This window comes from Sebastes umbrosus, chromosome 12 (genome assembly GCF_015220745.1).
Source record: "Sebastes umbrosus isolate fSebUmb1 chromosome 12, fSebUmb1.pri, whole genome shotgun sequence".
In the NCBI taxonomy this organism is placed as follows: Eukaryota; Metazoa; Chordata; class Actinopteri; order Perciformes; family Sebastidae; genus Sebastes; species Sebastes umbrosus.
In genome coordinates, this window is record NC_051280.1 from 31809454 (window position 1) to 31836242 (window position 26789).

Here is a 26789-nt window from a genome sequence, read left to right on the forward strand (position 1 = left end):
TAAAAACGGTACGATACCCCGTTTTATTAGTACCGATACTTTAGGAATGACTGTGTCTGTGTGTGCAGCGCTCGGCTTTAAAGGACGGCATTAGGATTGTGATCCTGCATGAGCAGGCACTGATAAATTTTGCAAGAATAAACTGTAGTGATAACCAGAAGGATGGAGTCAACAAGTGAAGCTGAAAAAGAAGATTAAAGCAGGTCATGAATCTCTCACCGGCTGCTCTGTCCCGCTCTGAGCTGGTGTCTCTATCAGCAGAACTCCCTTAAAAAAAACAAGGAAATAACAGCGCGGCTCTAATTACCAATCAAAAGTACAGATAACATTAGATTCACCATCTTCAGTGAATTAGTCCAAGCATCGCCTGTAATTCGGCAAACACATACACAGTTTTACAAAAATCCTTATTAAACACTGTTGAATAAGTGATATTATCCCCGAGGGGAAATTACAGTTGTTAAATTTTAGAATAAAAATATATATAAACATATACAAGATATAAGAAAAATAGAAATAATAAATAAGAATAGAGATGAAATGTAAAGATGTGCATTATCAAAAATGAATGCAAATATAAAATTAATTATCACAGAAATCACATAAACTTAAGTATAAGGAACATCAGATTACTGCATACCATTTATTCTTTTAATGAATACATTTTTACATTTAAAATTTTTTAATTAATAAAAGAATAATTTTAAGTTCTGTCATCTATTATTCCATTACTTTTCCTGATGTTTTAGATTTTTGCCACGGTATCGTTTCAGGATCGGTATCGAGATATTAAGGCAGGGTATCATATCGAAGTCAGAATTTTGGTATCATGACGACGCTATAGCCAGCTGCCCGCTAGTTAGCTAATTAGTTAGCTAGCTTGCTAATTCCACCATGCTTTACATGTTGCTGAACAAAGTTGTCACTAATCTGCTGATATCAATGTGCTTTCCTGCGCTGTGATAAGAGTTTGTGGATGAAGCATTAAGTTGTTCTATTTTACTCATTTACTCTGGCTCTCTGTGCTTCGTAACGTTACTACTCCACTGCTCGTTTTAGACTGTAAATCGGTTTAGTTTCTACAGAGGTTAGCCTGCTACGGCGGTCACAAAGATAACTGTACACATAAAAATGGCCGCCGCTCTGTCCATCCCGCTATGTTGATTTGAATGGGAATGTCCGTTCTACTCCTATTCTATTTCTATGGTCTATACACTTGTATTTTTACTACTGTATTTGGAATTTTGTAAAATTAAATACCCCAATCTTGCATGCTTATTTCCACAATTCCCATAACTCCTTTTCTGACTTGTTAATCATAATAAAATAACCTTGGATGCAGAGATGTTTTCTACAAAACGTACCTTGAATCATTATAAACTGGTACACGAGCATGTGAAAATCAAACCCACTAACTAGTTAGAACTGAGGAAAGCAGCTTAGTTACTTATCATATTATTCTTATCAGTTATTTCTGTGTTGCCTGCATGATATTTCTGCCTTAAAAAAAAAGAAATCACTGATGATGCTGCTCTTGTCGTTTAATTTAGCACCCTGGTGCAAAAAGCACTGGGATTAAAGCAGCCACCAAATACATGTTAAGGCCACTTGCACAGTAATCCATTAAGTGCTCTTTGCATTATAAATGGTAGAAGACATGAGGAGTCTCCCCAGGTAGTGCTGATACACTGTGAAATGACGACACTACTGTGGCAAAGACAAGTGAAAGCATCGCTACGCTGTGAACTAACAAGGGAAATAAGAGAAAATGAAAACAAGGACTTCACATGAAAACAGAAAAATATAAATATATTAATATAACCCCACAACGCTGCACAGGGCTGCCTGAGCAAGTTAAAAGATGATACATATTTAATATTTTTCATGTACACAGAGAACTAAATATTGAAGATCAATTTGGCCAAAATATCACTCTTTTTTTTAACTTTAATACCTTTCCTGTTGTCTCTGATTTCAGAGGCAAATTTCCCCTTTAACTGTGTATTTCTTCATCCTCCTTGGTCACTTCACAACAGAAATATTTGCTCCGTGTAATGTCTGCGTGCTGTGACTCTGTTAAAACTGTGTTCACACCACAAGCAACTTGACAGATGGGAAGCTACATCCTGACAGAATCTGTGTGCTGGGCTCAAATACTACTAACTTCATCACTGAAAATGTGTTTCCTACGGGGCTAGTTTCTCTTTATTAGCCAAACGGTCTGTTTATTGTTGTTGGAGAACATTATATAAGTAACAATATTTTATATAAATAATATATTGTGTTTCTTAATAAAATAATAAAAATAAACTGAAGCAGTAATCTGGAATCAGGAAACTAAACAAAAGAAAAAATAAATCTATTAATAAAAGAGATAGACGCCATTCAACGAGACTTTTATCTATTTAGAATTATTGTAATCTTTCACAGAGTTGCCAACAATTAGTCGATTAATTAACTATTTTAATAGCCGATTAATCGCTGATTGTGATTTTTTTAAGCAAAAATATCAAACATTCTCTGGTTCCCACTCATCAAAAACTGAAGTTCCTGCTTTTCCTCGTCTTACATTAGGGTCAATTTAATATCTTTGGGTTTTGGACTGTTGGTAAAAACAAAAATAGAAATGTAATGGCATCACATGGGGCTCTAGGAAACTGTGCTTTTTCACTGTTATCTGATGTTTTATTACACCAGATTATTAAATCAATCAATCAAGACAATACTCAGCAGATTAACCAATCATGAAAATAATCATTAGTGCAGCACTAAACCCTTCTAATAAATGTTTTAGAGAACTGTCGAGCTTTGATTGGCGATAATTATATTTCTTGTTTATTTTGCACTTGCCAGCTAAAACTTCATCATAAAAATAAATGTTGGCCTTTAGAGGCCGGCTAAAAGCAAAGTTATTCAGTTGTTATTAAACAGGTTTGCTTCCAACATTCAGCTCTTTTGGGAAATTTTGGACTTCTAGTGATTTCTTAAAAAAATGTTGCTCACAGTGTGAACACAGGTACTGACGGACACCCCCGCCCCCCCAGGTAGAGATCTGACATGAAAAGCTTGCTTTTGATGACAGAATCTAGAAAAAGGATTCACTGTTGCCTGTGTTAAGACGCCTGGTAAACTTACCATCTCATCCCCGGGCAGCCAGTATCCCTCCTGCTCGATGCCGGCCTTGGAGCCCTTGCAGCCAACAGTCAGGGTCTCCACCACCAGGCCGTCCTTCACGGCCAAGCTCAGCTGTCTGGCGGTCTCCTTCGGGTGCATGCCAAACACACGGCTCAGGTACCTGGGAAGGTGAAGGTTGAGAAGTAATTGAGTTATGTGCGATTGGCAGCCTTTTTATTTCCTTGGCGGAGACCTACAACTTGGATAAGAGCTGCTGTCATAAAATGTAAAACTTGCTGAAGACGCTTTACATCCTTGAGACCAGCTCTAATAACCGTATACATGATCATCAGTTAGAGAGCATGCATTTTCTATGGTCTGAAAATCACTCAGACTTGTAATTTTCCACCAACAATACCCTCCATAAATTGTATTGAAACTACCCAAGACACAGATTAGCGACACATTAGGTCTGAAATTACAAGCAGAGACAGTCTTCCTCCTCTAATTCATCCCACCATTTCAAATAACGGCCTGCTTCTTGATTTCTGCAGCTGCCTGCTGACTGGCAGGGAACCTCTCGGAGCAAGGTCATGTATCCTCCACTGTGGCAGACAGCCAGCTAACAGAGCGTCAGCGGGGAGTCAGGTGAGAGACTGTATTTACTCCTGAGTTACAATGGAGAGGCCTATAGTATGTCTGTGAGGTGAACACAAGTCAGACCGGATTACTTAAAGCAAAGATGTTAAAACCAAGGCAGGGCTGTCACGGTGAAGGATGATGATGATGATGATGATGATGATGATGATGATGATGATGATGATGATGATTGGCTCAGTGTGATATGCTGTATTATTTTGCTATATAAATATTATTTATTGGTAGGCTATAATTAGGTTTTTTTCAATGACAGTTTCAAAATGAATGAATTACTTATTGCTGAATGCAGAACACAGAAGGGCAACGAGGCGCAGCTGAGAAGTTTTGGTTGCGTCTGGTTGCTATGATACGGAATATCTGCTGAAGTAAATATGTCGGCACAAGGTAGAGTATTTCTTCTGGATGAAGGGAAGGCTGAAGCACGTAGGTAGAGAGGACGGACCCGCCGGTCTGTTTATTAATTTCTCCTCAATTGTTGTTGTTCAGCGCTTGTAGCTACATGTAGGATGTGACAGCTGGTCTTTGTGGTATTTGTCCTGCCCCCTCCTCCACTGTGATTGGACGGCTGGGTAAAAATGACAGTGACGAGCGCAGCTTTTTACCCAAAGTTAAACATTTTTCAACTGTCGGTGACCGGCAAAAAAAGAAAAACACGCAGCGCTCGGCAAAGAATCGATGCAGGCGCTCCCACTGCAAAAAATTAAAAAAAGAAAAAAACATGAACATAGCGATTATGGCGGATGCTCGCCATCCCCTGCGATTGGTTTGTCAATATTGCTTTATTACACCAGCAATAACAAAGGAAGAACTTTTATATATCAGACTGACATTTTTATCTATATTTTTCACTGTTTTTTTCTCTGTAGTTACCGTTTTGTAGTAAAACTGCTGCTTAAATTTAAAATGATAACTTTACTAATGAGTGTCTAAACAAACACGATCTGGTCTCCTCAGTTCATGAGAACAAAAACAAACCATCGAAAATTACAAACTTGCATTTTATAGCAATTACTTTGTCAATAAAATCTCGGAAAATATAAAATAAGAGCCAAAAATGACTTATTCGTATTACTCGTTTTTGTTTGACAAATAGTTCAAAACTTCAAGATAGCTGTTAAAAAGTCTTTTGAAGCAGTTATTTAAAAAAAATAATAATAATAATAATAAATTAAAAAAAAATATATATATATATATATATGTATGTGTGTTTTTCATGTGAAAGAAGGTTATATTAAAGGTTGTTTCATAAGTTAGTATGATTGAATTTGTGCTCATTCAAAGACGGTGTAATGAAATGCTGAATGACTTTAAAACACCTCAGTTATTATTATTATTTTTTTAATAATAAGCCCTTTGTTTCCCTGGCACAAAAGGGGGAATAAACATTTAAACATTGATATCGACCCAGAATTTTGCAATTGGTGCATCCCTAGTTGTTACTATATTCAAAGTGCAATATCACAGTCCTTCGTGTTGTGTTTATCGTGCAAGCTGACATCGCGATGATGATTAAAAAAAAAAGATATGTTGTGCACAAATCATTTCAGCTCTATCACTTCACCATTGCTGATGTGTGTTTATTTGTTTTGGGTCGACATAAAAGTTGTGTTGCTTTTATTTGGTCTCTTTGTGGTTAATTTTTATGGATACAGTACAGAGTTATTCTGTATTATGATGACTGATCGGGTGTTTTTTTTTTTTTCTTGGTTACTCTATTTCTTATTAACCAACTGATCATTTTGACTATAAAATGTTTACTAAAAAACATCCCATGAATTTTACAGTTGGTTAAACACATAGCAGGTTTTGTAACTTAGCAATTAGCTCAGTTAATGATTAACTAATTGGTTCTAAGCAGCCTGACTGTTGTGGCTTTGACCCGAGAAGATTACATTTTCATCATGTCAGAGAGAGGGCGGTTAATTATTTGCCGCTGCCTCGCTGACTTTAGTCTCCTCTATTTCCACAAAACCAAAGTCATCACCCTCTTGGCCACAAAGCCTGTTTGGTGAAATTAAGCTACAGTGTGACTGGGTAGGGTGGAGGTGTGTAGGGGAGGGGAGGGGGGTGGCTATGAAGGAGAGCTGGGGCTATCCGTTGCATGCCACTGCTTACTGTTGCCATGACAACAGCCGCTCGCCGCCGGGTATTGATCTGGCGAGCAGCCAGCCCCAAGGTGCTCGCCAACTTGCCGTATGAGATGTGCTAAGTGTTCCATTTAGTCTCTGCTCCATCCACGAGGTCTGCCACGGATGATACGTGTTCAGTTCAATTTGCATAGTTTGAACAATGTGAGATTCACTCCACAGATGAAATAAAGACGTTTAAAGCATCACGAACCCAACATGCTGTAGATACTATATCAAGGCCCACTGGGTGCAATACAGGGTGGCTGGCTTCATGGCAAGAATGGCAATGAGTGAGTAACGTTTGGAGAATGTCAGAAGTCCAACAGCTGTCAATCCAACTATTGATCACTGCCTGGCGTGGCACTGAGTGCAAACAGGGCTCAACAGAACATCCAGGCCTCGACTTTGCAGCTTGCGCCAATACACACACACACACACATTAACGACGATGTCAAACAATTAGCGGGTCCATCGATTAGTCATTCAACAGAAAATTAATCAGCAACTATTTTGATGATTGACTAATATCTCTCCAGCTTCTCAAATGTGAGTTTTGACTGCTTTTCTCTGTTTTATTTAGGGCCGTCAATCGATTAAAATATTTAATTGAGATTAATCATGTGATGTCCATCGTTAATCGTGATTAATGGCACGTTTTTTATTATTGGAAATCAATGAACAACACAAAACAATGACAGATATTGTCCAGAAACCCTCACAGGTACTGCATTTAGCATAAAACAATATGGTCAAATCACAACATGTGAAACTGCAGCCCAACAGGCAACAACAGCTGTCAGTGTGTCAGTGTTTTGACTTGACTATGACTTGCCCCAAACTGCATGTGATTATCATTAAGTAGGCGTGTCTGTAAAGGGGAGACTCGCTGGTACCCGCAGAACCCATTTTCAGTGGCACTGATTGATCCAAACTCCATTCAGAAAACAAGCATTTCAAAAGTTTGTCAGACTTGACAAAGCATAAATTCAGTCTTTTTACAAATCGGCATTATTATGTAGTTATTTTGGCATCTTTTTTGTTCGTTTATTGTAATTAAATCACAGCACAATCTGTTTATTTTGGGTTCATACCGTAGCAGCGACGTGTGGCTTGCTAGATACAGTCAGTGCAATGGCACTGATGATGTCATGAACCCAGACACGACGGCGTTTGGTTTTCTGACATATCTGGGACTTCTTCCACAACATGCACAAAGCAGCAACAATAGTTTTTTCTTCCGTGGTTGATGGCGAAAACGGGCAGAAAGAATAGTTGTTTAAGCAAATGAACACAAATGATACCGGCGGTCCAACTCGCGCAAGTAAAAGACGAAAATTCGCTCTTGGTGTGAATGCAACATAAGTCTGTGAAAACAAGCTATTCTACTTTGAACTCCAGGAAATTGTGATAGAATTTTTTGGCTACTTGATCCTGTAATTTTATAAACTAAAATGATCAATTGATTATTTTAAAAAATGTGTCAATAGATTAAATAGTTAGTTGCAGCCCTAAATTTTATGAGATATTCAGCTGCCGAGCCCTGAGATCTGCAGACACAAGTCAGCCTGTGAAAAGCCTGGGAAACGATTCATATTACACAACATGTCCACATATAGCAGTAGGTTCAAGTAACGGCATGTTTGTGTGTTGAGCTGTTTTTCTCCCCTCAGGTCATATCTGTGCTGATTTGAAGTACCTGAAACCTTTTGAATAGGGAGCTGTTAGGGAATACCTTGCTTAAGGACATGAAGGCAGGCCAAACCAAAAAAGTTTTTTTTTTTTTAAAAGGTTAAATGATTCCTCACAGACAATATTCCTCACAAAAGGACACTGCATTTGTACCTATAATTCTCAAAAATGTACATCCTCGTGGATAAGTGGGCCTAGACACATGCCATACAAGTCCATTACCCTTCTCACTCTTCTCAGTGTCTCCTGTCACTTTATGTTGTACAACAAAAATGTCAAAAGTAGTCACTGAGAAAACTATCAACAGTGAGATCTGTGGATTATCCAGAATAACCCGAACGTTGTTTCTAGAAGGACACGTGGCCGTTTACTTTTTCAAATGTCCCTTTTCAGTGCTGCGAACGCGATAAACAAACAATCACAATCACCTCATCTGTACTGGGCTGGTTATGAGAGACACATTTCAAACCCTCAGCAGATGAAATCAGAGCAACCTGCACGGCTAGATCAGTGCAGAAATCTCCAAATGTCAAAAGTTTTTGATACCAAATCACAGCATGGCTTTTCCTATGGTGTTCCTCAAAGTCTTGGTGTCTTAATGTGGCATTTTGGAGGGATTTTTGATCATTTCTATCAACTCTCAATTGGGAAAAAATTGTTAAATTTAGCACCAAATGTGTGTAACAACCACTTCTATGTGACATCTACTGTTAACCTGCTATCTCCCCCTAAAGACCACCTGTAACCCCCAAAAAAAGAACAAAAACGCGTCAATTGTGGGTCTCAGAGGGTAAACGTATCCTTTAACAGTATGGTGTGAACTTTAGTCAAAGGACAACTCACATATATTGAAAGATACACATCAACCTATCCATCCTGTTTGTGATTAACTTACTTGGAGATCCTGTCCATGTTTGCAATTTGTTTCTGGTTGCGGACGACCTCGATGGCCGCCCACACATACTGGACCACCTTGGGGTCCGCCTGCCTCTTCTTCACCACGCGTGACATGATTTCCTTATTCATCTCAACTGTGGGGAAACAAAAGGAAAAAATAAATAAATCAGCAGATGTATTTTTCTTTTGTTCCGTGAATCAAAAGTAGGTTTAAGTTTAGTTGAGTTGTTGTACCAAAATACAGACTACCAATTAATGAATACCAGCCTCTTTGTATATCTTGCTGCCCTGTAAGAAATAATACCAATCAGCAATGCTGAACATCAAAATATGTCTTTATATATGTGCATTAAATAATTGCAACGGTGTTCATCGTGTTGCCCAAAATGGTCATACTAATTCGACATAAAACAATTTTCAGTTGCATTTTATAAACTTGGTTTTATAGTCAGATTATACAGAAAATATGCTCGTTATCAACTTAGAAAGCACAAATACTCTGCATATATCTAAATATTAATACAATAATGAAGTTTGTAACAAGTCACGATGCTTTAGTGTGCACATACGGCAGCACACGTGATCTGAAATCAATTTTCTGTTTCATCAGCCAAGATCTGGGCAACTAGACAAAACATTTGCTGGCCAAAAATCTTTTTTTTTACAGGCAAATATAATGAGAGCTTTTCACAGCATTGGGTCATTTCTTTACAGTTTTGGCCACAGTGGTGTAGTAGTCACTTAAAAGTTTATAACACCATGAATTAAAGAGTGCCGTTTGTTGTCAAGAGAGGATTTTGTATTACTTTCACTGAGTTAAATTTCTTTGTTAATGCTCGGCTGGTATTATAATTATTATAATTAGACTAGCTAATCATCAAGACAGCAGGGAAACACAAGTGCAGGTTGTGCAGAGCAGCTTAACAGCAGCCCCTTTAGATAAAGAGCCACTGTTTTCATTCCAACTGATTTGCGCAGGACGAGAGCACACGGTGGTCAGCAGGACAAATGACGACAACAGAAAGACTGTGGAGAACCATGAGAATCACATGTGACCGTCTTTGAAGACATTACTGACCATTAAAGTCCAGATGAAATGAAAAATCCCTTTTTAACCCTTTTAGATCACCTCCCCGCCCATTTTTTTAGCGGTCCAGTCAAATGTGCAGGGTTTGATTTAAATCCCTCTCGTAACTGTTACACTGGGGAGTGCTGACAGTACAGAAGCTAAAGACGCTCTAACTTCCGTTACACAAGTATGATCAGGTGGAAGATTTAGCCATTTGACACCTGATGAGTGGTCATTTCATATCTTCCGAGCACTCCTGTCATTTTCCAAATATTCAGACTGCATGTAGTATATCCGTCATATTAAAGAACAGCCATGTGTGGCCATAAAATGTTTAACCAAAGACTAAGGAAATACTGTGATTAACAAACCAGCTAGTGTTTCTTTGTATATCTCGCTGCCCTGCAAGAGTTAGTCCATAATACCAATCAACAACGCTGAATCAACATGTCTTACATATGCAATAATCACATTAAACAATCGAACAAATGTTCATTGAGTTGCATTAAATGGTCATAATAATGTGACATAAAACAAAAAAAATATTTTAAATACTTGCATTTTTTTAATCAACATTTTTATAAAATATGTTATCAAATTAGAAAGCACAAATACTCCAATATATCACAACATCATCACAGTATAAATTCCACACAAGTATGATTAACAGTAATTGTAGTGACTACTATATATCAAAAGCAGCTAAGAGGTTAAGTAGGCTCTTAACGGTGACTCGCTCCAAGAAATCCAGAAGACCAGATGCGTTTATGTTGTTTACATATATGAAAAGAATCACAAACAATAGCTTAACTGGAAGAACTAAAGTATGCAATGCGGCGTGACGGTCAACAGAAAATGCCCAACCCTCTTTGTCTGCTTTCCGCTGTCCAAGCGCACAGGTAAATAAAGTGAAAACCACACACCTGTGCCAATTACCAGAAGTGATACTAACCAAAAGAACGTGTGCAGCCTAAACAAATAATAATAATAATAAACAATACAGGCTAAATGCATATTTTGGCTCCTACAGTAATATTAACAACATGACAGTATAAACGCAATGCAAACAAACAAGAGTATCTGTCCAGCCAGAGGATGGCTTAAATCTCCTTCCATCATCAAATGAGCTCTAAGCTTCTGAGACAAAACACCTCAGTGATTTATACCTCGGTTATTTTCATGTTTCCAATCATAACACATTTGGTCCAGCATTGTATCTCTGAAGCCATTACCTTAAATCTAATAACCAGAACCTTCACTAAGCATCCTTGACCTGTCTGAATCAACAATAAAACGTACTCAAACTCTTCATCCATCCTCCTCATTACAACAACAACAAAAAAATAACACTCATACGCTAGAAGAAATCTATTGTCCCAATCATTAAAATGTGGCTGGATGACTAAATCAATTATCATTATGCTTTAAAGCACAAAGTCTGTCAACCTTGCTGCTTGAAATTAGGAGCCAAACTACATTTTACGTCGTTGTAATAGTTTAAGTATCATACAAATATGAGTAAACAACCTACAGGGGATGGGTTAGGGTGACAGGGTGGGTGGCTTTTTTGTTTCCTTTTTACATTTTTTTCCAACTCAGTTTATTTAGTTATTACTAGGGCTGTCAATCAATTAAAATATTTAATCATGATTAATCGCAAATTAATCGCACATTTTTTATCTGTTCAAAATGTACCTTAAAGAGAGATTTGTCAAGCATTTAATACTCTTATCAACATGGGAGTGGGCAAATATGATGCTTTATGCAAATGTAATGTATGGAAAAGCGACATTTATTTAAAATGCATGTATGTAAGCCATATTCCTCCTGAAAAGCATTGATTACAAGTCAGACATAATTATATCATGTCTTGTTGTCATTAAGAGGACAATCTTAATATGATGTGGACTTCAAACAAATACTGTGGTTCTGATGGACGCTCAGAAAATGTCAGAGGGAATATGACAAGGAAAACTCTTAGAGACCTTCAAAGGTTCTGAATAACACTGGCAGCCTCTTTACTGTGGTGCAAAGGCCTGGCCTTCCACGAATATCTTCAAATCCAATTTTATGCGGTTCTCCTCTTAACCATCCGTGAAACTTAAGATGTCACTTTCATAAATCGCAGCCAAAAGCTAAACATAATAATGCTTGGGGCATTTTTATACGAAGGAGGAGGCTTGGCTTTAGTGCACTTTGTGGTAGAAGAGGCTGTGACAGATGTCGTGAGAGGATGTTCATCTTCACACTTCTCTCATGAGAGTATGGACTGTGGTTAAGGGTGAGAGAAAAACATGCAAAAAATATATTTGGTGTTGAGAGCAAATAAGCAACTCATCCAAAAATAAATGCACATGAAGTGAGAATCAACACAAAGCATGTGTAGAGGTTGATATTTTGATCATGGTCAGAGTGGAGGTTTCGTAAGTTGAGAAGGTGTGTGATAATCATCTCTTTAAGCATAGTATTTTATATCTCTGCTCTGTTTCAGGCTGGTACAGACTAGATCTGAGCCCGGGCTTAAGTACACAAATATCAGCCTGATGCATTTGATATTAAGGTTGCAAGTCAGGCTCACCTAAACCACTCATTGTCGGCATCTGGATTCCTTTAAATGAACACTTAGTCAGTCATACACTATATCTATATACTATAAAATCACTATAACATCAATAACCCTTTAACACCAAATATCCTCTGCTACCGTTATAGATTCATTTTTACATGACATTACATGACATGTACATTTACATTTTTTGGTAATATGTACATCTGTCCCTTTATGTACATATTATAATATGTACATACCTGTGACTGTGAACATAAATCCTACTCACTGTACATACAGTAAATAGACATCTCCACATGTGCATGCATGTACATGATCAAGGTTTCTTTCACAACAATGACCCGCTAGCTGTACATTATCCCGCTTATTACACGGCTACTTACTTAAAGGGACTGTTTTGTAACTTTGTACACGTATAAATCAACCGGGTCAGTTTCCCATGCACGCTTGCATATGCGCGCTCGCTTGTGGCTACGCTGTTCAGACTCAGACTCCAACACAAACCGGGTGCCGGTGTCTTCCTCCGGCCGCGGTCGGGAGGCTGAAGTAGGAAATGCCAACTCTAGGATCAGCATTGATTCATGGAGAGACCTTTGTCTGGTCAGCTAACATTACTGCCAGGCAGGTGAAATATAGAGTGATATTGTGGTTTTAGCTGACGTGTGTCGCCTCACTGTTTTGAGCGATGCTCGTTCATGTCTATGTAGAGCGAGCAAGCGCGAGCCCGACGCTGACTTTCGTTGACTTAACGGCCACAGGTGTCGTTGTTAACAAGCATTTCTGAATCTTACAAACAGTCCCTTTAAGAAATCGATAATTTGACACAAAAACAGTCCGCCAGCGTCCGACATCAGAGCTGCGCCCATAGCAACTGTCTGCTATACATAGCAACGGTCTGCTATAAAGAAATAACAGACCGCAGAACGCCGTGATTAACTAATCAGAATAGAGTATTCAACAAAGCCATGTAATAATTTGTTTATAATGAAAAGGAGTTTTTTTCCCTAGCACAAAAAGGGGAATATATAACCGCAAAAACAAAATAAACTAAAAACATCGGTATCGGCTATTGTTCTTTTAAACATCACTATTGGCCCAGAATTTTGCAATCGGTGCATCCCCACTTCACAGACTCACAACACAGCTGAAGGAGAAAGAGGGAATGAGAGCAGAAAGGTGACAGTGAGTAATGTGAGCTCCCATATTCTGTGTCAAGTGCAGCCAGTGTGAAGGAGGGACACCTGTGCCACGATGCCAAGGCAGCATGGCCACTCAGGCTCTCCTCCGCATGCGTCCGCTGGGCTGGCGTGTACACAACACACAGCCACCTCTGTCTGGCACACTGCTGCCAGCCTGCACCTCTGTCTCCAGAGAGCTCACACTACATGATGAAAGGTCGACGCCTACGTGCTCCCCAATCAATTAGACAAGGTGTGCGACACCGGAGGCCAATTAGAAGACGGCTAACACAGGTTGAGAGGGCTTTTTGGCTCCCAGAGTAAACAATGAGACTACACAGCGCTGTTGTTCCCGCTTAACCTCTTTTACCCCACGGACCCGGTACCGGGTTCGCCTGAGCTGTGTGTTAAAACGCTGCTTTTAAAAACTTCATAAAATGCTGTGGTGGTCTATTTTCTGAATTGTTTCTAAAAGACGACGCCTTAACGCTACTAACGACTATTTTGGGTATGTCTGTACTAGGCAAACCACACCTTCCAGCACCCAAAGGTTTAATAGGTTAATAAGACCTGAGAGAAAGTGACTCCATATCAAGAATCATCCCTGTTAGTTATGATATCAATTAAATCAGCTATGATGGCAGTCTTGAAGGATGCAACACTGTCCAAAGATTGTTTAGCATGACTCTCTGCCAGCTAATAGCAACCTCAGTGTGACACGGATATGAGGAGGCCAAATAGGCCGATCTATGACCAATCATCTCACTATCACACTGTCATTTAAAACTCAGCAACAAAGCTGGTAATTAAATGTCACATTAAATACAAACTCGTAGATTTGTGGCAACAAAGAGGCTGAGCCGTGGAAAGCCACACGGGACATTGCCATTCAATAAGCTGAATGTATGTGCTTTGTATTATTTATATCTGCTTTGGCACAGTTGTAGTCAATGAGTTACTGAATGAATTCAGTGGCATCTCTGTGCATGGCATCATTGCTATAATGGTGTTATCTACTGTCTAATCTAGAAAACATTTCAGGCAAGGATAAAAATGTAATTTTTTCCTTTGGTTCACAATGTTACTGACACTGGGGGTGAATTATCTGAGGTCTTACCTATGCATAGAGATCCAGATCCTGCATATAGACCTGCTAGTTGTGGAGCTATTCTTGATTTATTTTGTGTATGTCTGTCTAGGTGAACCACACCTTCCAACATCCAAAAGTTTAAGAGGTTAATAAGACCTGAGAGAATGTGAGTCCATATCAAGAATCATCCCTGTTAGTTATGATATCAATTAAATCAGGATCTTGAAGGATGCAACGCTGTCCAAAGATTGTTTATAGCATGACTCTCTCTGCCAGCTAATAGCAACCTCAGTGTGACACCGATATGAGAAGACCAAACAGGCCGATCATCTGTCACTATCACACTGTATTTTGAAACTCTGCTAAAACAAAGCTGGTAATTAAATGTCACATTAAATACAAACTCTTAGATTTGGCAACAAAGATGTATGTGCTTTGTGTTATTTATATCTGCTGTGGCACAGTTGTAGTCAATGAGTTACTGAATGAATTCAGTGGCATCTCTGTGCATGGCATCATTGCTATAATGGTGTTATCCACTGTCTAATATAGAAAACATTTTAGGCGAGGATAAAAATGTAATTTTTTCCTTTGGTTCACAATGTTACTGACACTGGGGATGAATTATCTGAGGTCTTACCTATGCATAGAGATCCAGATCCTGCATATAGACCTGCTAGTTGTGGAGCTATTCTTGATTTATTTTGTGTATGTCTGTCTAGGTGAACCACACCTTCCAACATCCAACAGTTTAAGAGGTTAATAAGACCTGAGAGAATGTGAGTCCATATCAAGAATCATCCCTGTTAGTTATGATATCAATTAAATCAGCTATGATGACAGTCTTGAAGGATGCAACGCTGTCCAGAGACAGGTCTCCTCATGCTGGTGTCACACTGAGGTTGCTATTAGCTGGCAGAGAGTCATGCTATAAACAAACAGGCTTATCATTTCACTATCACACTGTAATTTAAAACTCAGATAAAACAAAGCTGGTAATTAAATGTCACATTAAATACAAACTCGTAGATTTGTGGCAACAAAGAGGCTGAGTCGTGGAAGGCCACACTGGGAGCATTAGCTAGCTAACCACCAAACCAAAGCGTGTCAAGACAAAACCACCCATTTAACTAAACACTAAATCACTCAAACCAGCCAATTTACATTATTTATATCTGCTAAATGATAACACACCAGAACAAGCAGGCTAAATGACTGGTTGGCTGCCAGACAGACAGGCTGTTTTTGTTAGCTATATGCTAGCAAGCTAACGTTAGCTAACTAGCTAGATAACTAAACAAGATTCACAATCAAAGACGACAAACTGGTATTATTATTATTATTATTATTATTATTTAAGGTTCACATTTAACGCTCTAACTCACCGTTATAAGAACACAGCCGAACACACTCCGGTTAACTGGCTAGTTTGTTTTGGAGGGCGCCATGTTCACAGTCCTCCATCACGGGATGGAGAGGCAGCTAACGGCTAAGCTAACGGCTAAGCTAACGGTGCTAGCTGGCTGGCCGAGGCCTGTAGAAGGAGGATGAGACACGGCGGTCTGGGTGGGATGGAGCTACTACGCATGCGCAGTAGTAATGTGTCGGTCGCGAACGAGTCGGTTCAAAGAGCCGGCTCTTTTAAGTGAACGATCGATCGATCAATCAATCAATCAATCAAAATGTATTTGTATAGCCCTTTACAATAACCAAAAGGTACCCAAAGTGCTTTACATTAACATCAAGAAATAACAGGAATAAAAACACAACATATCAAAAAATCATAAAAAGGTGCATAAAAAGCACAGGAAAAATGTCACCGGGCTGCTAGGTATTAAAAGCCAATGTAAATAAAAAAGTCTTGAGTTTAGATTTAAAAAGTACTAGGTCAGTGACAGTGCGTATATATGGGGGTAACTAATAATAATTTAGGAGCAGCAACAGCAAAAGCATGATCACCCCACAGCTTATACCTCAACCTTGGGACTTCTAAAACATTTAGAAAGCAGCTGAAATATAGTGATATTGTGCTTTTAGCTGATGTGTGTCGCCTCACTGTTTTGAGCAATGCCCGTTCATGTCTATGTAGAGCGAGCAAGCGTGAGCCCGACGCTGACTTTCGTTGACTTAACGGCCACAGGTGTCGCTGTTAACAAGCAATTCTGAAAGTTACAAATAGTGCCTTTAAGAACATTGCGACAAAGTGCAAAAGAACATTAAGGCATAATTAAAACAGTCATAAAAACTTAGAAAATAAAAACAAGCTAAAAATAAAAGCTAGGATAGAAGCTGAAACAGAATATAACACACAAGAGTAAAAGCTCTAGTGCAGTATATAAGATCATTATCTGGTTTAATAAAAGGCAGCAGCAGCAAACAGGAAAGTTTTAAGCTTTGATTTAAAAGAACTCAGAGTTGGGGTTGGTTCTGCAGGTTTCTAGGAGCTTGTTCCAGATATTTGGTGCATAAAAACTGAACGCTGCTTCTGCATGTTTAGTTCTGCAGCTTCAGTCACACTGCGCATGCGTCATACACCAGGACCCGTGTCCCAGCCTCCTTCTATAGGCCTTGTCGCTGGCTGGCTAGATAGCTAGCTCGCAGTGTTTGTCAGAATAAACATCAAACTCACCTTTAATTCGGTGTCACTAAACACACAGCTTCTGCAAGGAAATCCGCGAAGGATTGAAGGTCGAGGCAGCTTACATTAGTGATGTTTCGGGGCTGGTTGAAGGCTGTGGATGGTGGTTGTGTTTGTGTCCAGCTGGCCACAGAACAGCAGCAGCGCTGGGCTGGGAGGTAAACAGAGCCGAGCTGGAGAACCAGAGGGAGAACTCTAGTGGTGGAATCCGACTCACTGCACCGAACACCGGGGAGACTTAAAGGGGCAGCCCGTACACTTATTTTACTAATATTCCCAGATTTTTCGGATATTTTCCCAGATTATTTCGTATCTTCACGTATTTTTGGGATATTTTTTACTTTTTTTTCACATATTTCTGAATGTTTTTTTCATGCTTTTAGAAAGTCCTCTTTAATAAATAATTTTTTTTTTGTTTTCATATATTTTACTAATATTCCCCGATTTTTCAATATACTTTTTTCACATATTTTCAGACATTTCCCCAGATTTTTCGTATCTTCGCGTATTTTTTTCACATATTTCTGAATGTTTTTTTCATGTGTTTAAGCTTGTAGAAAGTCCTCTTTAATAGATACTATTTTGTTTAGTTTTCAGATATTTTACTGGTATTTTTTGTGATATTTCTCAGACATTTTTCACTACTAATAACGAGCTGGAGAATCAGAGGGAGAACTCTAGTGGTGGAATCCGACTCACTGCACCGAACACCGGGGAGAGTTAAAGGGGCAGTCCACCGATTATACATGTCAAAGTGTGGTGAAATAAGAACTCGGATCTTGTGAAAAAATAACAAAACCACAGTGTAGAAATACTCTTTCAAGTCCTGCAAAATGTTATTTAAGTAAAAGTACATAAATGCATCAAAATATACTTAAAAAAACTCAAAATATACTCCAGTGTATTTTGGCATTTAGTGATATTCCATATTTATTTGACTCATTTCCAGACTAAGTTGATTAGCCAAATTTCTTTTGATAAATAACTTCATTTCAAACAGCAGACCTCAGAAACATATCTATCCGTACTCCGGTGCGCTGTGGTCAGCGTGCGGCGGTGTGGCTTCTCAGTGCAGCAGCCAGACAGCCGCCTCGCCAGGAGGAGACGGTTCAGAAGAGAGCGAGTGAGAGAGAGTCGGTGCATTGAGACGATTATTGTCTCATTTGTGGGCTGATAAACAGTGAATTCATCTAAACTGGGTTGAAAAACGATGCAATCTGGTTACCATGGTAATGAATTACGTCTGACTATTAACCACACCCCCATTCTCTGTTTGAGAAAGAACATTAACCTAAAAACAGGAAGTAAAACTGGCTGGAGGAGGGGCTTTAAAGTATTAAAAGAAGTGCTCATTACGCAGGGTGCCCCATTTCAGAAAAAATGTGTATTATATAACATAATGTGTTCATCACTTTAATGTTGCTGGTGGTAAAAGTGGAGTTAGTTTTAAAAACTTTATATACTGCTGGGTAGCTTTATCCATAATAATAGGCTATCTTGTGATTTTATTAGTTGATTTATATTTTGTATAAACACAGTAATCTGAATCTGCAACGTAAGTAGAGTTATCAAATAAATGTAGTGGAGAAAAAAAGTAAAATATTGGCTTACAAAATGTAGTGGAGTAGGACTATAAAGTAGCTTGAAATAGAAATACTCAAGTGCAAGTACCTCAAAATTGTACTTAAGAATTAGAATCGGATTTATTTGCTAAGTACGTGTGCACACACTAGGATCTCTCTAAATGTAGGCTATTTAAACAGAAATAGCAATAACAGTAAGGGATAAGGACAACAAAGCTGGACAACTAAAGGTAAAGAACAGAAAGGACTTATGTTTGCAAGTATGTGAAAAAATGGTGTATATATAAATATTATATTAAAAAAGTACCAATGATCAACAATAAAATAAGAAATAAAACATTAAAATCAAATGTTCTGTAAGTTGTAAACAATACAAATAGTGCAAATGGAACACTTAATGGCTATACATGGACTGGATGATCACGTCCAGTATGTACATGTAAAGCTGTCTATACTGACCTCAAGATATGTGAATGTAAATGGGTTCTCTGGGTACCCACGAGTCTCCCCTTTACAGACATACCCACTTTATGATAATCATATAGAGTTTGGGGCAAGTCATATGCTAAATGCAGTACCTGTGAGGGTTTCTGGACAATATTTGTCATTTTTTTGTGTTGTTAATTGATTTCCAATAATAAATATATACATACATTTGCATAAAGCAAGCATATATGTCCACTCCCATGTTAACAGTATTAAATACTTGAAAAATCTCCCTTTAAGGTACATTTTGAATGGATACAAAATGTGCGATTCATTTGTGATTAATCACGATTAAATATTTTAATTGATTGACAGCCCCTGTATCACACATTACACATACACATATTACACATCCCATCAGTAAAGTGATGATGATAGAGAAGCTCAAACATTTACAGAACAACTCATGAGAAGATGTCAAAGTACCACCATAATGTTTGATTGACAGCTGATCTCTGAGCAGTGAAGACATTACACAACAATCAGCTCTCAGCAACAAACATGGAGACAAAATGAGTTTAAGAGTTAAAACACAGAATTGAACCCTTAAATGACTTCTGTCTATTTCAGTTTACACAACTCAGCAGTTACTCCATCACAATAAAGCCTAAGTCCAGCATAGAGAGGCTCAGTGAATGTGGTCTGGACTCTGTGGAGGAGAGTCATGGTTTCAGAGACGCTGTAGAAGGACAGAACACCTGCACTGTGATCCAGGTACACTCCTACTCTGGAGGACTGAGGACCTGAGACGGGGGTGTGGACTTTGTTGTAACAAAATGTATAACTGTTTTTGTCACAATCTAACGCCCAAGATTTGTTTTTCCATCCAAACACACGTTCATTCCCCCCCCCTGCTCTCCTGATACTCTTGTATGTGACTGCTACATAAACTCCCCCTCTCCACTCCACCTCCCAGTAACAACGTCCAGTCAGACTCTCTCTACTCAGGACCTGCCACCAATCAGTGAATCTGTCTGGGTGACTAGAATAAGACTGTTGTTGTCTCGTTAATATTGCTTTTCTGTTCCCCTCAGATAATAACAGCCGTGTGTATGCTGTGTTTGGATCCAGTGTGATTTCTTGTGAATACTGTAAGAATCCAGCTCTGGTCTTGGGCTCTGGTTGTGACAGTAAAACATCCACTTCAGTCACTGTCTGTGAGACGTTTGTCCATTTCTCTCTCAGAACGTCCTGTAGTTTATCTCTGACTTCTGACACAGCTGCCGTCACGTCCTCAAAGTAGCTCAGAGGACGGATATTGATGCTGGATGAGTGTGTAGAGTCACTGAGTGTTGACAGTGAGGGGTAGTTGAGTAGAAACTGGTTGTTATCCTCTGTGTGTGACAGCAGCTTCAGCTCAGCATCTCTCCTCTTCAGCTCAGTGATCTCCTGCTCCAGCTTCTCCTGAAGCTCTTTGACTCGACTCACTTCACTTTTCTGCTGGGATCTGACCTGCTGCTTCATATCACAGCTTCTTTTCTCCATGAGACGGATCAGCTCGGTGAAGATCTTCTCACTGTCCTCCACTGCTTTATCAGCAGAGCGATTGACAGCCTCCACCTCCTGTTGGAGCAGCTTCACATCTTTCTCTCTGTCCTGGATCCTCTGCTGGATGTTGAGTCGACTCACCTCCAGCTCTCTCTGCCTCTCGGTCCTTTCTGCTGCAGCTGAGACGGTGTCGTGGCCTTTATGTTCATCCACATAGCAGAGATAACAGATACACTGCTGATCAGTACGACAGAACATCTTCATCACCTCATCGTGACGAGAGCAGATGTTCTCCTGGAGCTTCTTGGAGGGCTCCACCAGCTTGTGTTTCTTTAATGGAGCTGAGTCATAATGAGGCTGGAGGTGTTTCTCACAGTAAGAGGCCAGACACGCCAGACAGGACTTGAAGGCTTTCAGTTTCCTCCCAGTGCAGACATCACAGGCCACATCTTCAGGTCCAGCATAGCAGTGATCAGCAGGAGCAGCTTGGAGTTCAGTCTTCTTCAGTTCCTCCACTAAAACTGCTAACATGGTGTTTTTCATCAGGACAGGCCTCCGTTTGAAGGTCTGCCTACACTGAGGGCAGCTGTAGATCTTCTTCTCTTCTTCTTTTTCCCAGTGGGTTTTAATACAGTTCATGCAGTAGCTGTGTCCACAGGGAATAGCCACCGGATCCTTCAGTAGATCCAGACAGATCGAACAAGAGAATGACTCTCGGTCCAGCATGTTGAGCTGAATGAGGCTCTGCAGTCACATCAGGGATTATTGTCACAAACAGCAGAAAGGCCTCACACACACACACACACACACCACACTGACGGTAAAAGTTCCTCAGTGAACACACAAGTCACCGCTGGAGGATCCACCATGAGCATGTAAGCATGTTAGCAGGTTTGGCCAGATCCAGCATGCACCTTGTTGGTCTGCAACATCTAGGGTGTGATTGATTTGGGTCACAGAGCGTGCTGGCAGGGTGGTGCATTAAATCAGTGACAGTATGGTTCCTCACTTAATAACTATAACTAAAGAACTAATATCGGTCTGACACCATTTACCATGATGTATGACACAATGCACTTTTACTATAAAGGTTTTTATCATAATAAAAAGATGTTCTCAACTGAAACTAGAGACAAACTGAGTTGAGGTGCTTTAACCTCCACTACTGATATTTATTGATCGGTGCTATCGACACAATTCTTCACAAAAAAAAAAGCATCGATATGAGAATAACCTTCTGACACACAACCCAAACACACTGTGGTCAACCTGAACTTCAGTAGCTGGCAGAAAAAACAACTAAAAGTTAGTATAAAATCTACTAGAGCAGTGTTAAAACATTATAAAACACAGGTGAGGTTTTTAAAAAGTGAAATGAAGGAGGACATACAGTAAACGCCTCGGTTAGTGAGACACAAGTCAAACTACCACCAGGAAAATCACTCATTTCTGTTTGTTATTTTACTAAAAAAGGAGAATTCACTTTGACTAAGAGAAGTCTGACACCCCTGACCATGATGTATGAGACATTATAAAGTTTCTGATGGGCTTAAAAACATGGTTTAAAACATGCAGACAGACTGAGTAGAGGAGCTTTAACCTCCATTACATCCCTGGTTGGCAGGATGAGGGCGCCCTCTTGTGTTGTGCATCAGGTTTCACATTTCTCTTGTTATTAACCTGCTGTGATGTTCACTGCAGGAAGACATGTCAAAACTTCACTGAGCTTTTGGCAGCTTCAAACAACATCAGTAAAGAGACATTTAAATAGATGTAATATCACACTATGTCAGTTTGTTCACAGGAGTCACACCCTGTAACACTGATGCTGCATTCAGGTCACATGGGCAAGATGGTAGAGAGGAGTTTCCAATTTACAAATATTATAACATCAGCTCTCATGTTGTAAATAGTATTTGGGAATGTGAGATTTGAGGCTGTAGATAACATTTTCTCCAATTTCTTGAATTCTGATTAAACACCATTGAAATATTTGTAACCAAATGTAGAGAATCATCTACACAATATCTGTTGTCTCGTGTGTGTCAGGACTCAACAAAACCTCCTCATACCCAAACTTGACCACATAAATCTTAACAGTTTTTACGTCTGTGTAATAAATCCTGTTTATTGACTAAGTGCACAAAGAAAATAAAGAGAAAAAAGCAGCAATTGATGTAAAACTCTGCTCATTTCTCTGTGACAAACTGTTTGATTTGAAAGGACAGAGACTGACTGACTCTAAACATGAAGACTGGAATTTGTGGTGTTTCAGGAGGAAAACTGTCTCAGTTAATTTTCTCATATTAGTTTAACATTTTCTTCATCAGCTTTGTATGATACCCTGGAATGAAGACAAGGAGGAAAATACTTTGTTTATGTTTGTTTATTCATCATGTAAACCTACAGTTTGTTCACACATCCCATCAGTAAAGTCTGTTAAATGACTCTCGTTCAATGATCTCATGTTCAGATTCACTTCATCAACACAATCAGTTTGTTTGAGCAGAATCTCAGCAATGTGAACGAGAACAATGAAGGATCTCCTTAGTGATTATGATCATGATGATTACAGTTTTATAAAGCTCATAGGTCTGTCAAACAAATAAAAGTCAATGTAATATAGTTTTTTTCCCTAAAATATCTTTTAGAGCACCGAGAAGTTAATATATTCATGTAGAGAATTATCAGTTCAGATGAACAAACATCATCATGAGCAGTGAAACAGACACAGGAAGGAGCGCCACTTGAAGACACTCACACATTTACAGAACAACTCATGAGAAAATGTCATAGTACAACCATAATGTTTGATTGACAGCTGACCTCTGAGCAGTGAAGAAATGACACAACAATCAGCTCTCAGCAACAAACATGGAGACAGAATGAGTTTAAGAGTTAAAACACAGAATTTAACCCTTAAATGACTTCTGTCTAGTTCAGTCTACAGAACTCAGCAGTGACTCCATTAGAATAAATCCAAAGTCCAGCATAGAGAGGCTCAGTGAATGTGGTCTGGAATCTGTGGAGGAGAGTCATGGTTTCAGAGACGCTGTAGAAGGACAGAATACCTGCACTGTGATCCAGGTACACTCCTACTCTGGAGGACCGAGGACCTGAGACGGGAGTTTCGACATTGTTGTAAAAAGAATTATAATTGTTGTTGTCATATCTTAATGCCCAGGATTTGTCATTTTTTCCAAACCCACATTCATTTGACCCCCCTGCTCTCCTGATACTCTTGTATGCGACAGCTGTATAAACTCCTTCCCCTGTCCTCTCCACCTCCCAGTAACAACGTCCAGTCAGACTCTCTCTACTCAGGACCTGACACCAATAATCAGTGAATCTGTCTGGGTGACTAGAATAAGACTGACGTTGCGTCGTAAATGTTGCTTTTCTGTTCCCCTCAGATAATAACAGCAGTGTGTTTGCTGTGTTTGGATCCAGTGTGATTTCTCGTGAATATTTTAAGAATCCAGCTCTGGTCTTGGGCTCTGGTTGTGGCAGTAAAACATCAACTTCAGTCACTGTCTGTGAGACGTTTGTCCATTTCTCTCTCAGAACGTCCTGTAGTTTATCTCTGACTTCTGACACAGCCGCCGTGACGTCCTCAAAGTAGCTCAGAGGACGGATATTGATGCTGGATGAGTGTGTAGATTCACTGAGTGGTGACAGTGAGGGGTAGTTGAGTAGAAACTGGTTGTGATCCTCTGTGTGTGACAGCAGCTTCAGCTCAGCATCTTTCCTCTTCAGCTCAGTGATCTCCTGCTCCAGCTTCTCCTGAAGCTCTTTGACTCGACTAACTTCACTTTTCTGCTGGGATCTGACCTGCTGCTTCACATCACAGCTTCTTTTCTCCATGAGACGGATCAGCTCGGTGAAGATCTTCTCACTGTCCTCCACTGCTTTATCAGCAGAGCAATTGAAAGCCTCCACCTCCTGTTGGAGCAGCTTCACATCTTTCTGTCTGTCCTGGATCCTCTGCTGGATGTTGAGTCGACTCACCTCCAGCTCTCTCTGCCTCTCGGTCCTTTCTGCTGCAGCTGAGACGGTGTCGTGGCCTTTATGTTCATCCACAGAGCAGAGATAACAGATACACTGCTGATCAGTACGACAGAACATCTTCATCACCTCGTCGTGACGAGAGCAGATGTTCTCCTGGAGCTTCTTGGAGGGCTCCACCAGCTTGTGTTTCTTTAACGGAGCCACATCATAATGAGGCTGGAGGTGTTTCTCACAGTAAGAAACCAGACACGCAAGACAGGACTTGAAGGCTTTCAGTTTCCTCCCAGTGCAGAAATCACAGGCCACATCTTCAGGTCCAGCATAGCAGTGATCAGCAGGAGCAGCTTGGAGTCCAGTCTTCTTCAGTTCCTCCACTAAAACTGCTAACATGGTGTTTTTCATCAGGACAGGCCTCGGTGTGAAGGTCTGCCTACACTGAGGGCAGCTGTAGATATTTTTCTCATCCTCTCCATCCAAGAAGCTTTTAATACAGTTCATGCAGTAGCTGTGTCCACAGGGAATAGCCACCGGATCCTTCAGTAGATCCAGACAGATCGAACAAGAGAATGACTCTTGGTCCAGCTGAACTCCTTTCTGCGCCATTTCACCTCTCAGTAGCAATGACTGTCTGAGTCTCACTTCCTGAGAAGCAAAACTAGTTTGAGCTCTGACCTAAACAGCATGTGTCTGTGCACCGAATGGAGCCTATCAGCTCTCACCATGTTGGTTACACCCTCCTTCAAACTGTAGATCTGAAGGGGAGGGAACAAGGAAGTAAATGGACCGAGTGGAGCTGAGCAGGAAGAGGAGGGAGGGGTTTATCAAGCTATGATTCATTCCAGGAAGAGGAGCTCGTGAATTTTAACTCTGTGCATTCCAATACCCATACTACCATACTATTTAGTACGACAGAAAAATAATTAGTATGTCCCAATATATAGTATGTTAAATGCACTATGATAAAAAAATTCCAGGATGTCCTTCTACATCTGGTCGCATTATGCAGAAAGTCCTCCATGATCTGCTTCAACTCTGCTGCTCCTCAAACTTTTCAGACATGTTGAGCTGAATGAGGCTCTGCAGTCACATCAGGGATTATTGTCACAAACAGCAGAAAGGCCTCACACACACACACACACACACCTCACTGATGGTAAAGTTCCTCAGTGAACACACAAGTCACCGCTGGAGGATCCACCATGAGCATGTTCGCATGTTAGCAGTTTGGCCAGATCCAGCATGCACATTGTTTTGTCTGCAACATCTAGGGTGTGTTTGATCCGGGTCACAGAGCGTGCTGGCAGGGTGGTGCATTAAATCAGTGACAGTCTGGTTCCTGACTAAATAACTATAACTAAAGAACTAATATCGGTCTGACACCATTTACCATGATGTATGACACAATTAACTTTTACTATAAAGATTTTTATCTGACTAAAAAGATGTTCTCAACTGAAACTGGAGACAAACTGAGTTGAGCTGCTTTAACCTCCGCTACTGATATTTATTGATCTGTGCTATCGACACAATTCTTCTAAAAAAAAGCATCAATATGAGAAAAACCTTCTGACACACAACCCAAACACACTGTGGTCAACCTGAACTTCAGCAGCTGGCAGAAAAAACAACTAAAGTTAGTAGAAAATCTACTAGAACAGTGTTAAAACATTAAAAACACAGGTGAGGTTTTTAAAAAGTGAAATGAAGGAGGACATACAGTAAACGCCTCGGTTAGTGAGGGACACAAGCCAAACTACCACCAGGAAAATCACTCATTTCTGTTTGTTTTTTTACTAAAAAAAGGAGAATTCACTTTGACTAAGAGAAGTCCGACACCCCTGACCATGATGTATGAGACATTATAAAGTTTCTGATGGGCTTAAAAACATGGTTTAAAACATGCAGACAGACTGAGTAGAGGAGCTTTAACCTCCACTACATCCCTGGTTAGCAGGATGAGGGCGCCCTCTTGTGTTGTGCATCAGGTTTCACATTTCTCTTGTTATTAACCTGCTGTGATGTTCACTGCAGGAAGACATGTCAAAACTTCACTGAGTCTTTGGCAGCTTCAAACAACATCAATAAAGAGACATTTAAATAGATGTAATATCACACTATGTCAGCTTGTTCACAGGAGTCACACCCTGTAACACTGATGCTGCATTCAGGTCACATGGGAAAGATGGTAGAG

General features: G+C 39.8%; 3 protein-coding genes across 10 annotated transcripts in view; all 3 read right to left on the reverse strand.

The window, feature by feature from the left end:
* zmynd11 (zinc finger, MYND-type containing 11) overlaps positions 1-17361 on the reverse strand; it is a 36791-nt gene extending 19430 nt beyond the window's left edge. For 2 of the 8 annotated variants that reach the window (XR_005209099.1, XM_037786976.1), the window contains exons 1-4: positions 15781-15952; positions 8488-8623; positions 3136-3295; positions 220-267 (exon numbers count right to left, since the gene is read on the reverse strand). Coding sequence is in view for 7 of the 8 variants with exons in the window: in XM_037786976.1 (XP_037642904.1) it covers positions 220-267; positions 3136-3295; positions 8488-8618 (339 nt within the window). In the remaining variant the exon portion in view is untranslated. Of the gene's footprint in view, positions 1-219; positions 268-3135; positions 3296-8487; positions 8624-15780; positions 15955-17024 lie in introns of those variants that run through there. The other 6 variants (XM_037786982.1, XM_037786981.1, XM_037786977.1 and 3 more) reach the window with 5 other exon arrangements.
* Positions 17362-19344: 1983 nt separating this feature from the next.
* LOC119498973 (tripartite motif-containing protein 16-like) lies at positions 19345-21321 on the reverse strand. Its single transcript, XM_037788110.1, has one exon. It carries the CDS (start codon positions 21314-21316, stop codon positions 19664-19666), a length of 1653 nt encoding a protein of 550 aa, XP_037644038.1. The 5' UTR covers positions 21317-21321; the 3' UTR covers positions 19345-19663.
* A 1639-nt stretch (positions 21322-22960) lies between these two features.
* Positions 22961-25814, reverse strand: LOC119498971 (tripartite motif-containing protein 16-like). Its single transcript, XM_037788108.1, has one exon. The coding sequence runs from the start codon at positions 25199-25201 to the stop codon at positions 23525-23527; it is 1677 nt and encodes a 558-aa protein (XP_037644036.1). The 5' UTR covers positions 25202-25814; the 3' UTR covers positions 22961-23524.
* Positions 25815-26789: the final 975 nt, after the last annotated feature.